Below are 12,891 nucleotides of genomic sequence, written 5' to 3' on the forward strand. Positions count from 1 at the left end.
AGGGCCCTGCATCAGGATTAGCATCACGGTCACACCTACGTACAGGTGAATACTGGAGAAAGGGGTGAGAAGAACAGGATAAACCTGTACTTAGCTGATCTAATTTAGAACCTAGTTTTAAAGTGAGCCCAGACTGCCTAAGATTTGATAGTTTACAGAACACGACACAAACTGATGCTTGGTTGTTTTTTTTTTTTTTTGAATGGTCATCTTTTTTCTCTGCAAGAGAAAGAAATCAACATAACTAAAGGTTGCCAGCTCACCACTTCTGTTGGTTTGTTTTAGGATTTCACCGTCATATCATCCCTGTGGTGGTGACAATATTTCAGAATGCCCCAGCTGAGAAACACTCCTGAAGATCAACATGTTTCCTGGCGTGACTCTATGCTCACCCAGGAAATGTCCTGTCTACAGGGACAGATTTCATGACCTGCCACCTACAACAGTCCAGCTGTTTTGTTTTGTTTTTAAAGGTTTTATTTATTTATTTGGCAGAGAGAGAGAACAAGTAGGCAGAGAGGCAGGCAGAGGGAGAGGGAGAAGCAGTCTCCCCGCCGAGCAGGGAGCCCGATGCGGGGCTCGATCCCAGGACCCTGGGACCATGACCTGAGCCGAAGGCAGACGCTTAACCGACTGAGCCACCCAGGTGCCCCAGCTGTTTTGTTTTTAAAACAAACGAGCTTCAACCCTTCCTACTGTTCCATCTTGTCTGCAAAAACCAGCAAAGTTCTGTTCAACCATCCGACAAAGTTGTTAAATGGCCAATAAGAACAGACCAATCATAACTGTGTCAACTGGATCTGACCAAAATCATCTCAATTTTATGGTCAAGAAACTGAAAATCGGCAAAGACTGAGGAATCAATGCAGGACACCAAGTGTGCCTTGAGCAGATACGGGAACTCCAAGCATGGCCACCCGGGGCTATGTAGACAAGGTGCAAGCCTGCCCTGTCACCTTGGAGGTCCCCTTGCTAGCAGCACATTACAATGACAACTACTGATGTGCCTCGGGCCAAACCAGAGTCAAGGGTCATTCATTCACTATCAGGTGTAAGAAGACAGTGACTTGAAAGGTGGGAGGGGAGGTTGTAGTCAGGGGACGCTCGGCCTGGGGCCAAGTCTAGGTGGAGGCTCCAGGGACAAGAGCCAGGCTTGCTCAAGAGCACAGTGGGACCAGGCTTTGTGCAGGGCCTTGGAAAGGCTGGGAGTCCCCAGGCCAGAGACAGACTGCACCAGTGAGGCGGGGGGGGGGGGGGGGGGGGGGGGGGACACGTTGGGGGTTCCTCCTGGACTGTGGTGCGGACAGCTGAGGCGGGGAGGGGCTCTGAGACAAGAGACACGAGAAGCAGGCTGTTGAGGCAAGGGACAACACGTACGTTAAAGATTTCATTCCAAAGTACCTAAATATTTAATAAATACTCATTTTGGAACTTATGAAAATAAACATCAGCTTTGGGGAAAACTGACAATTCTTTCCTTGAGAACACCTAACAAACAAGACATTTTTGTTCAGGGTTCCACATGGAAGAGCAGCTCCTCTGAACTTCATTATCATGAGATTTTTTAGATCACAGATTTGAACATTTCAAATCACTGTTGATACAAAATGCAAATCAAATCACAGCTAACAGTGAAACTTCGCTGAACTATTATGTTCAATCCATTTTCTCAGTAAAATGTGCGTCAGGAACAATTTGCAGGCAGGGCACCAGGTCCCGTGGCTCCCAAGACAAGCCACCCACGGCAACTCCATCCCCAACACCCCAGCCCCCCAGCCCCCAGCGGGGCGCCCACTCCGCTGGTGTCCCCCGAGCTGTATAGTTCCCGGTCTCCAGCAAGCGCCAGGAAACCACCCTGGCCCTCAGCAACTGCTCCCCACAGCCGAAGAGCACGACCACTTGTCACAGCAGCGCCGCTCCCGCTCCCGTTCTTCATCCCTAAAAAGAAAACAGACCCTCGAGAACCCACATTACCTGCGAGCCCGACAGTCTGTCGGCACCCATTTCCTGTAAGTGCTGCCCTACCACACGCTGAATCAGGGACAGCGTCCCCTCGCTACCGCCGTCCATCTGGTCCACCCGTGCCTGCAGTTTCTGAAGCACAGCAGCCAGTTCTCTAAGCTTCTCATCGTGGCTGCGACACTGTCCGGACAGCGAGGTCATCTGCCTTTCCACTTCGCTCATCCGATGCCAGTGGAAAGCCTCGTCACCAGCCTACAGCAGTGAGAGCAATCCCAATAGCACAAAGGGGCCATCAGGCCTGGCAACAAACCACCTCGGAGCACAGGATCACAGCGGAGCAGCCCCACGAGGAGTGTGGAGATGCTAAAGGACAGGACAGGGCCATGTCCGTCCTCAGGGATCTTCCTTACGGGGCAGACTACGGAGGCTTGTCTTTTCTTCTTCCCTTCCATATTTTCCAAAGTAATGCATACTACTGTTTTTTAAATTAGAATTAACTGAATGAGATTACTTCCATATGCATCACTTGAACTATCTCAGAACATCTAAGGAACTATAAAGCTTGCTTACTTGACATTTAACAACATTTTCTGAACCAGAGGGCCTGTTCTCTGAGGAACACAGACGGGGAATGCCACAGAAGAGAGCTTCTGTGTGGTTACCTCCGGCGGCTGGCTCAGGTGAGACGCGTCAGGTGTGACCGAGCTCTCAGGGCCGTCCGCCCGCTGGGCTCCGTACATGCGTGTCCAGCTGAGCACAGGCAGGCCTGAGAGGAAGTCTCCCTGGCCACACAGGGACAGACCTGCACCTGAAGGGGACAAGAGCCAACTGCATGTGTGTACCATGCTCTGTGAAACAGGCACTGAAACGCTCACTTCTTGCCCTCATTTACATCTTCGCATGTAGAGATATTCATCGTGGAACTAAGTCAAAGTTTACTTACCTAGTAAAAGTAATAATGGAATGAGCAAGATTAAAAACTTGCAGATATTTCGAAGGCACCTAGGAATAAAAAGAAAAATTTTAACTTGGATATAAGAAAACTCAGGGTCACCATTCTATTTTACTTCTCTAGGTAATTTTATACAAAATAACCACGCTCTTATTTTAAGATGAAAGTTTCAGTATTAGAAACGCAGTTACAGGGCGCCTGGGTGGCTCAGTCGGTTGAGCGACTGCCTTCGGCTCAGGTCATGATCCTGGAGTCCCGGGAACGAGTCCCGCATCGGGCTCCCTGCTCAGCAGGGAGTCTGCTTCTCCCTCTGACCCTCCCCTCTCTCATGTGCTCTCTCTCTCTCTCATTCTTTCTCTCAAATAAAATCTTAAAAAAAAAAAAAAGAAAGAAACGCAGTTACAATTGCTTGCTTTTTTTTTTTAAGTAGGCTCCGTACCCAATGTGGGGCTCGAACTCAAGACCCTGAGATGAAGAGTCACACGGTCTTCCAACTGAGCCGGTTAGGTGCCCCAGAAAGCAGTTACGGTGTTATCTACAAGGAGTGTATAGGTGTACAGGGGGACCTTTCTATAAAATAGTGTCCCCTGGCCCATAGTAACAAACACATTCATTACTGATTCTCATGGCACCATGATGGGCACTAAAGGACCTTGGCTACTGGCCCACTAAGGTCACCTGGGGACGGGTGAACTGCCCCAGAGTTAACCAGACCCTCTCTCCCAGTCCTCACCACAGCCCTCCCGATCTGTGTAATCCCTGACAAGGCAACTCACTCCTATACACTGTGATTTTAAGAATGACAGCTGCCTTCCCTTTCTCAGAGGAATGGCTTGAAAAATTACATAAAAATATGAAAACACTTTGTAAAATATAAAGTGATATAAAAAAGGCAAGACATTAATATACCAAACTATAAAAACAACGTAAATATAAGCTAAATCATTATAAAAAAATCAAAGTTATATTCTGCAATGAGCACAAAGTCAGTTCTTAAAAACACCCAGTTGACATGATATTGGTTTCCTTACCTTGTAAGAAGAAACACATTCAGCCAAGAAATCAAAGTAACAAACTGGTACCATCCAATCCCTAGCCACCAGTATATTCCAGAGGCTGCCTTCCCTGAAAGAGAACACACCAAACATTCTAAAGAAATGTTCTTTGGAAAATCAAACTCCTAAATGGACTGTTTTTGTGAAGGTCAAGCGAGAAGCACAAGGACATCTGCTAACAAATACTATGTAAGTATCTGAAGAGGAAGTTAGGGGTGATGCATATTGAGAAGAGTGTCCATGTACTCAAACACAGGAACATTGAGAAGCACACAAAGCGAAGCGGATACACAGAGCAGGCTACAAATGAGGCAACACCAAATCCATGCATTCTCCATTCCAGTTCAACGGAGCAGGTGGACTTCCGCAGCAGGGAAACAAAGAACGCTCATGCACCCAAAGCACTATGTTAGCACTTCTTTAAGGAATCAAGAATGAAACATGTTCTATCAAGGAGCAAAGCATGTACCCCAAAATGACACTTCCCTTTGGTTGGATCAATCATTAACTGCAGGTGCCTAACTGCCCAAAGACTTGGCAGAGAATGCTAACAGAGAAAGCCAAAATAACCACCTGGAGCTACTACGGCCAACCAAAGAACCGACAACAGTGTCTTCGACACGGACCATCCGGAAGCACCGATCCTTTGCAGCGTCTGCACCAACAGGTGACCTGTGACAGATGACATGTGTGCGGGAGGGGCACACTCAAAACATACACCAGAAAACCCACTCTCCATACTTACAATACAGCAACAAACTCCCCCTCGTATGCATCTTACCAAAATTCCCTCAAGTCAGCTCAGAGTCTCTTCTCAGGGGGAAAAAAACCATTTTAAGACTAAGCAAGACTCTGAAATTTACTTATGAAATTCTATTACACTCTGAATGGTTGTTCACTTCTTCCTGCAGATACTTAAAACGTGAAACGCAGACTTCCCTGTGAACTTCCCTGGGGGTGGGGGGCCACGGGCAGTGCCCCCCAGCGCAGTGTTCACAGTTGGTACCCCCACAACTTGCAGATAAAACTCTGCAGACACCAGCAGTCAGCTCCAGGTGAGACCAGGAGGGCTCATTACACCAAGACCATTCTAAAAGCTAACATTTTCCAGTGAAAAAGTATTTGGGGATTACAAATGGTAGTACCACTGGATGACAGAATAAGACAATAAATTTTGTATCAAACATCACACATTATATAAGGCAGAAAACTGCTTATGAAATCCATTTTGTTTCAGTTTTTTATGAGTACCTGCTGAAAGTTATATGCTCCTATAAACATTTGTGTGTTGAGACTCCTGACGCTATCCTTGAGGTGAGAAGAAACATGGTTTAAGTGGATTCTTTAATCTATCACTTTGTTTTATTACCAATTAAGAGACCATTATTTTTGAAGCTCAACTTAAAAAAAAAAAAAAAAGGCTGTCTAAAAAAGATGCCCCTTTGGCAAGAAACTTACAGGTATAAATTGGAAACCCTCTAACTCCACATGCACGCCTCCGTGTGTGGCAAAGGCTCAGGACACGGCAGTCACCGGATTGAGGCTGTGTGTCTCAGCGACCGGGCACGGACAGGACAAGTGGCTTCTTTTCGGATCAACTCCCCCGCGGGAGTGTGACCAGCCTTTCTAACTTGACTGCACCTCAGGCAAGCTACTTTTCAGACATGTAACTTATACTAAATACATTTACAAAGAAGTTTTTCAAGAGAGACGTTCTCTGTATTTCAAGCTAAAGTTGGTATTATTCCTGTCCGTTTTTAACAAGCATTTGACTTGCCAATACAAACAAGGAGCTACAGCATTTGTGAAGAACATGATAAAAGCAAAATAAAAAGGTACAAACAACAACCTGCATAAGAAAAGATGTGCCCAATGGCCCCTGCTACCCCTTCTGGCCTCGAGGACTGCGAGCGGATGGCTGTGTGCGTCTCAAGGAGCCCCTTCCTCCTAGAGTCATCGCCTGTGGGTGCTGGTGACAAGCAGTTAATTGGACAGATTACTATGCAAACCTGGTCAACGGAACTGTGCACAACAATGGCAGTTTGAGAAAATTTGGAAACTCAATTACGCAAAAAAAGAAAAAAAATCAAAGAAAATGCAATCTGGTGGCTCCTGCCGTCTATTGTTAAGGGTTCAGCAAGTCTGCACGCGCAAGGGGGCGTCTGTTCTGTGTCTGCAGCCCCGTACTGCCACCTGTGGGGAGCTGCCACCACTGCCCCGCGAGCCCACGCGCCAGGACGCCATACTTACACAAGGACTCCCCTTTCACACTGAGGTGGCCGTCCTCTCTGAGAAGCCCTCCTACATTCACTGTCCCACAGTGACTGGAATGAGCTGCAATACACGCAAAACAGGCTCAGAGAGTTCAGATGCTTCCCAGACGCCGACGGGGCCGCACGGTCAGAGAGAGAGCATGCAAGACCAAACCCCACCGGCTTATGTGTGCAGGCGAGGCAAGGGGGGGCGGTGCGGGGGGCAGGTGGTAGGGCTGGGCTTAGGGAGAAGAGAGGTTAAAGCCCCACCTGGCTGAACAAGGCACCACAGCCAATGCAACACAGAGACAGGCCCGCTTAAAAATGGCTGTAAACAACTACATTCTAAACGTCATTCAAATAAATTGTTTCTGCTTTAAAAAGGCAGTAAGAATCAAAACTCAAGTTAAGTTTTTAAAAAATGACTTTAAAAATGTTGAAACGCTGCTCCCCTTTCAGAAAACAGAACAGTACAAACGCATAAAAACTTCCATCAGCGCAGAAAGACCCCAGAAAAGCGCCACAAGAAAGTCTGCTTAATGAGAGCACAAGAGGAGAAACGTGGAGGAAGCGCCACGCTGGAAAGGTAGTGTTTTCTCCACCTTGAAAGTATTATTAGGTGGAAAAAGGAGGAAAAAAATGATTTAAATACCTTTTGATTCATGGCTTTTTGACTTATAGCTTTTTGATTCACGATCTTTTGATTCATAACTTTTCAATTTGTAATTTTCTGATTCATAATTGAGCTTCATTAAAACCATTCGAAAAAGCTGGACTAAGAATGATGACAAGGATGACGAAGTGTCCTTGGCCAGCCACAAAATCCTATCCATGTGGACAGGGGCACCGCCTATTGAAAAACCGTGAACACAGTTATTTCTTCCCACAACGTCAACATTTACTCCCCCTGGAAAGTCAGATAGCCAAACTACTCATTGGGGCAAAGCAGAATCAACCTTTCACGTGTCCATCAGAGATGACAACTTGGGAAGAGCCGTAATGACAAACATCGCTCTGCCCCATGTGACACAAGTCACCTCCTGACGGAGACAGAGCTACACAGCGGTCCCGTGCCAGAGAGCTGAACACCAAGTCTCGGTCACAGGCGAGCCTGCACATAAGAGCCCGTCTGAGGTGACTGCACCCCAATCCTGCTTACATACACTCCAAAGTCCAGATACCCGCTCAACAACCACCCACTGTCCTCTGTCACCTGCCTGGAAAAGGACCCCCAGACGCGCCCAGCAGCTTCAGAGACGCCTGCTGCAGCAATGGGGACACTACAGAAACCGCCGGCATGAGCACCTGCAAGGAGCAGGTCCGTTACGGAAGCCCACTGTCCTCTGCTACGTGTCATTAGTGCAGCTTCAAGATACAACAGGATCCCCGACAACTTTTCTTCTGTTAACCTGAAATGTGTAGGGTGATCCTCTACAAGCTACAGTTGCTAGAAATTTTTATTCCACAGAGTGTAGACCCGGGAGTGCTTCTGACACTGGTCCACTCCCTCTCCTGGCTTGGGGAGCCCTGCGTGAGTTCAGAATGTACGGCGTGAGGCCAGCTGGAACCGGTAAAGTCTGAGGGGGAGGGATTTTAAAGAAATGAGTTTTTTCTTTTTTCCCAAATAGCCTACTTAGTAGCCTGTTGCTGACTTGGAGTGCTGTATCAAAACATCCCTAGAAGCGTGGCTAGCCTCCCCTCCCCCCACCCCCAGCATCAGCGCCAAGCATCTCCCACTGTGCCTCTGCCCATCTTTCACACGGCACTGAAAATTTCCCGTGAAGCTTCGGAAAAATACAAAACGTTTATGAAGAGGTAATACATGGTCTGTTCCACTGATAATCAAAAACACTGAAATTCCATTTTTCACCCATGGAACGGGATAAATTGTGAAAACATGAACAAATGAAGAAATGGCAAGAGCACACAGAATGAGGACCTTCACACTGCCACCGCAGGAGAGCAATCTGGGTCAGTCTTTTGGGAAGTCGATTGGAAGAATCTATTCAAACTGAAATTGCACAAGGACTTTTTTTTTTTCCCCCAGCAGTGATATTTATTTAGGAGCTGCAGACTGGAACAGCTTTTTAAGTATTTAATTGCTAGCTACAGTTTCTTCAGGAGAGTGGCTGCCGTGGGGAGCCACCCAGCACAGGAAGAGCGCGTGCGCAGCCCCCCACCCCGCTGCCAGCCGTGTCCAGGCAGCGTGCGGGCTCAAGCTGCAGCTGCTCACAGCGTCTACTGCCGTGCCCAAAGGAGGCAGGCACCTAAGTCCTGATTTCTCTAAAGCCTGAGGCTGGTTCAGTAAGCTACGTGCTAATCTAAGCCACCAAGACAAATGACAATTTTTCAAAAACCTATCCTAAGGCTTTGACCTTATCCTAAAATAATCCCCCAACAGAAGTTTTAAGTTAAGAGCTGCCATAGGCAAGACAGAGAACATGGAAGACACTCTGTTTTCCATCTCTGATTTCCTGGGTGCCTCCCTGTGAGGCCCGGGAAGGCCCTGAGGGCCCAGCTTTCCATGCTTCCCGGGAGGAACCTAGTCTGTCTGCGTGCAGACATCCCATCTGTACCCTGCTCTGTAGAGCCTGGATGACCCAAGGAAAAGACTTCCAAGCCTTTTAAAAAGTCTTTTTGATGTGAACCAGAAATCCACGTTTTGTCAAGGCTGCACTTCCCCTGAACCTCAAAACACTTAGGACTCAGAAACCGCACGGCTCAAGTGGGTTGGTAAGCTCAAATGCATCTGTTCTACTTCTAATTTGTCTACCCTAGGGAAGGATTCGCCCGTGTACACAAATACATACACACGAGGAAACACACCCAAAGAACATTGTTTCTAGAAGCATACACAGGGGTGCCTGGGTGGCTCAGCTGGTTCAGCGTCCGACTCTTGACTTCAGCTTAGGTTGTGAGATAGAGCCCTGTGTCAGGCTCTGTGCTCAGTGCAGAGTCTGCTTGAGACTCTCTCTCTCTGCCTCTCCCCCTGTTCATGCATGTGTATGCCAGTGCGCTCGCTCACTCACTCTAATAAAATCTTTAAAGCATACCAACAGAAAACACATGAATGTCCATCTAGATGGACAATGATTAAATGCATTTTGATATAACCATAAATGCAATATTAGATAAGAATCAGAAAGAATAAAGTCCATCTGAATTGGCATATGAAATGAAGTTGCAAAGCCATATCCGTACTATGATAGCGTTTAAACAAACCGCGCATTTCTATAGGCGCACAAAAGCAAAATGGAGGTGGTAGTCGCACATTGTGAATGTACGAAAAGATGCCATTGGATCGTATACTTTAAGATGATTAACTGTTAATTTTATGTTATGTGCATTTTACCTCATTTTAAAAGCAGAAGAATTCGCCACGATCTCTTACTATTAGCACCAGTTCCCTCTGGAAGGGAGACCAGAGGAGGATGGGGAAGGACAAAGGGAAGGAACTTCTTTTATCTGTACCATTCCAAGATTTTACAACCAGAATAAGTAAAAACAAAAATAAAGACAGAAAATGTGTGGGGTGTTAATAATTCATGCTCGAGAAGAGTTGTACATATTTTCGGTAACTGTGGTAACGTGTGACAATTCACACAGTATGGTCTCCACAGGCAACCATGGAGCAAGCGGGCTGGACCCAGCGTGTAGTGTGGTCACCTCTGGGTGGTAGGTCCCAGGCGATTTTAATTTTCTTCCTTGTGCATGTCTGGGATTTCCAAATGTTCTTTGATAAATGCTTTACCCAAATAATTAGGAACAGATGTTTTTAAATTAGTGTTGGTCGTAATCACTATTATAATTTAAAAGACCAAGAAAGGTGATAAGCAGAGGCCCAAAGCAGATAAAAATATAGCTTGTTTTCCCCTCAAAAACATTCAAGACCAATTCAAGCTAAAGACTTCCAGAGGCTACTACCAAAACCACACCCAGCACTCTTCCATCTGGGCTGAGCTCAGGCCATCGACCCCCATCCACAGCCTCAGGATGAAGACAGCTGGCTGTCGGGAATACAGACATGACCTCTATTATGATGCGAGTGAGGGGCTGCAGGAAAGCAGGGACTGTTTCTACACGTGCTCACTGGTCTGTGAGCACAGATACCGCAGGAGGTTATGGATGGTGGAACATGCTTTTACTGTCCTCCTCTTGGTGATGGCATGCTTCAGAAACGCGGCCTCAACAAAGCCAGACACATGACATGTTTGATGGTTGCCCGGAGTTCAGTCAGGTGCCAGGCCTGGCTCCCAAGCTCCACCCGGACAGTTAGCCCTCAGGAGGTGGCACAGTATCTCGGGAGAGCACCCTGGAGGCCAGATGCCTGGGTCCAGATCCCAGCTCCCTCACTTAACTATTGAGCTTCTTAAGCTAGCTAAAGCTCAGTGTGCTGGTCTAGAAGATGTGGAGAGCAACAGGACTGCAGGGCTGGGGCGCAGGCCAGGGAGAGCCAGAGAGTGCCCCGCGATGCTGGCCTCTGCAATCCAAAAGGTGTTGGAACCAATTCCTCGGACCGACTCTGCCACCTCCCCCTCCCGCCTCCCCGTTTTGATACATTAATGCCAACACTGTCAATAACCCAAAGTAGACAAACCCAGAAACCTGAGCCACAAGGATAAGATGGAAAGAACTCTCAGTCCTGCTACTACCATCCTTCATTTTGTCAAAATAGTCATTTGAAAAATACTGAGTGCCCTCACGTGCAGGGCACAGCCAGGAACACAGTGACAGACAGATGACAGGTCCGCCCTTCTGGATCCCTGCCCACCTGACTGAGTATGCTCTCGAGCCTGGCCACGCAGACTGGCACTTGGCTTAAAACAGACTGGGGACCGCAGACTTGGAAACCAGGGCTCCCTGGCCTCTCCGTGACCACAGGGTAGGGAATCATGGACAGGCATGGGTCCCCAATCAGCAGGGACGTCTCAGCCGTGTAATGGAACCTGGACGGGGATCTGTCGCTATGCTCTCCCAGGGGACCCAGGCAAAGAGGAGAGGCAGCAAGCACCCAACCCAGGAGGGTGCCCCCCAGGCCTGCTTGGAAAAGCTGTGGCAGGCCCAGTGGGTCCAGGGCCAGCTCCGAGGGCCTTTCTGTTCAAACAAATGCAGCCCGGCCTTGGAAGCCCACTGCGGCTGGTGAACGGGCCACGGGCACACAGTAAATGACTGCTGCCAGCACCCACCCCAGCCCTGCACATTCCCGAGGAACCCCGAGCTCATGTACTCTTACATAACCACAGAGACCACACGCTCCTCATCTCACGGGCATAAACCGCCACCAAGCTGTTCCTCCCACTCACGGGAGTGTCCGTGACCTCGCGTGAAAACAAAGTGGTCACACGCTGCCACCAGGTTTCCCTGAAGGGGGGTCTGCCTCTGCTCACCCAAAGCTCAAATTCACAGAATTTCAGACACTACGAACCACAAAAAATGTAAATTCAAAGAGGATGAATAGGAACAAAGTTCATTTTTGGTGCATTTCTTAAACTTTTATCAGACGATTTTGAGTTTAAGTCAATGACAGGAAACAGTGCAGATGCCAAGAGGCTTATAAAACCAGGTTTATAAAAAATGTTTGGACAGGAAATCTTTTTCTAACCTTTCAAAGAGACAGACTCAGGTTTCTGGCTCGTGTCCCTCGAGTACAGCCTCGGCGACGGCCCGAGGGGTGCAGAGTGCGCGGTGAGCGTGTCCTTGCGCTCGGACAGCAGGAGGCAGTCACTGCACGTGTAGCCGTTGCTCCTGGTGGCTTCTGCTGCCAGGTCCCCGTTTCCCTGAGTGGCAGCTTTATTTCCACCTAAAGTTTGCAAAAAAGTAGAGGGAACCAGTTTATCACAATCTACAGATACCTAAAAAAAAAAAAAAAACTTCCATCTTGAAAAATGGGTAGGAAAAAAGGACTAAAATAGTTACCTTTAAGATCTCCATCGTCGTCAAGACCTAAAACATACACACGTGTTTGCTCATGAGCTCGAATTATCACAACAAAGCCCACACACACAAAAAGTAAAGGTTACAATGATTAATAAATCAGCATTTTGGCAACGGTCAAGATTTATTCCCTGAGATGCCTGCAACTAATGGAAATTCCTCCAGATATATACAGGCATGATCTTCTGAATCAAGGTGGAAGCACATCTCTGGAGAGAGCGCCTCCACACACCTGCAGGCACACACCCGTACCTTTGAGCTCACACCTGCATGCACACACACACACCTGCACACGTGCCTCTGCACACATACCTGCACGCGCACACACACCTGGAGAACAGGCAGGAAGACAAGACCCCAGTATGGAGAGGCAGAAGCCCCACCAGCACCCTCTGCTTCCGGCATTGCCGGGGAACCACCCTTGCTAGCTGAGTCAAACGGAGCAAGCACCAATCCCAATGCTGCCTCAAATTAGCACACAAACTTTTGGGAGCTGATCTGCATCTTCTCATCTCCTCAAAGGGGCCGAACAGAACATGGAGTGGACACAAGCAAGCAGCTGCATGTCTCTGTGGCCGTCACCCTGCCAGGGGCAAGGACAGGGTCACACTGTTGCTGCTTTAGATAAGAAGGTTCATGAGCCACACTGCTTTCTAGTGTCAATTCGTCCACACGGGGTGCTTTCTAAGGACTCAAAAATACTGCGTCTGCCTTGTTGCTGAGAGCGGTCTGGAAC

The 12,891-nt window shown here is 47.9% G+C and overlaps 1 protein-coding gene across 9 annotated transcripts in view; it reads right to left on the reverse strand.

The window, feature by feature from the left end:
- SUN1 (Sad1 and UNC84 domain containing 1) overlaps nucleotides 1–12,891 on the reverse strand; it is a 52,544-nt gene that overhangs the window by 15,891 nt on the left and 23,762 nt on the right. For 4 of the 9 annotated variants that reach the window (XM_027610202.1, XM_027610206.1, XM_027610203.1 and 1 more), the window contains 10 exons: nucleotides 12,138–12,164; nucleotides 11,824–12,021; nucleotides 6,874–7,071; nucleotides 6,220–6,303; nucleotides 5,819–5,938; nucleotides 4,543–4,641; nucleotides 3,946–4,039; nucleotides 2,906–2,964; nucleotides 2,625–2,770; nucleotides 1,975–2,214 (listed from right to left, as the gene is read on the reverse strand). In XM_027610202.1, the coding sequence (XP_027466003.1) occupies nucleotides 1,975–2,214; nucleotides 2,625–2,770; nucleotides 2,906–2,964; nucleotides 3,946–4,039; nucleotides 4,543–4,641; nucleotides 5,819–5,938; nucleotides 6,220–6,303; nucleotides 6,874–7,071; nucleotides 11,824–12,021; nucleotides 12,138–12,164 (1,265 nt within the window). The remainder of the gene's footprint in view (nucleotides 1–1,974; nucleotides 2,215–2,624; nucleotides 2,771–2,905; nucleotides 2,965–3,945; nucleotides 4,040–4,542; nucleotides 4,642–5,818; nucleotides 5,939–6,219; nucleotides 6,304–6,873; nucleotides 7,072–11,823; nucleotides 12,022–12,137; nucleotides 12,165–12,891) is intronic. The other 5 variants (XM_027610204.1, XM_027610205.1, XM_027610208.1 and 2 more) reach the window with 5 other exon arrangements.

This window comes from Zalophus californianus, chromosome 10 (assembly GCF_009762305.2).
Source record: "Zalophus californianus isolate mZalCal1 chromosome 10, mZalCal1.pri.v2, whole genome shotgun sequence".
In the NCBI taxonomy this organism is placed as follows: Eukaryota; Metazoa; Chordata; class Mammalia; order Carnivora; family Otariidae; genus Zalophus; species Zalophus californianus.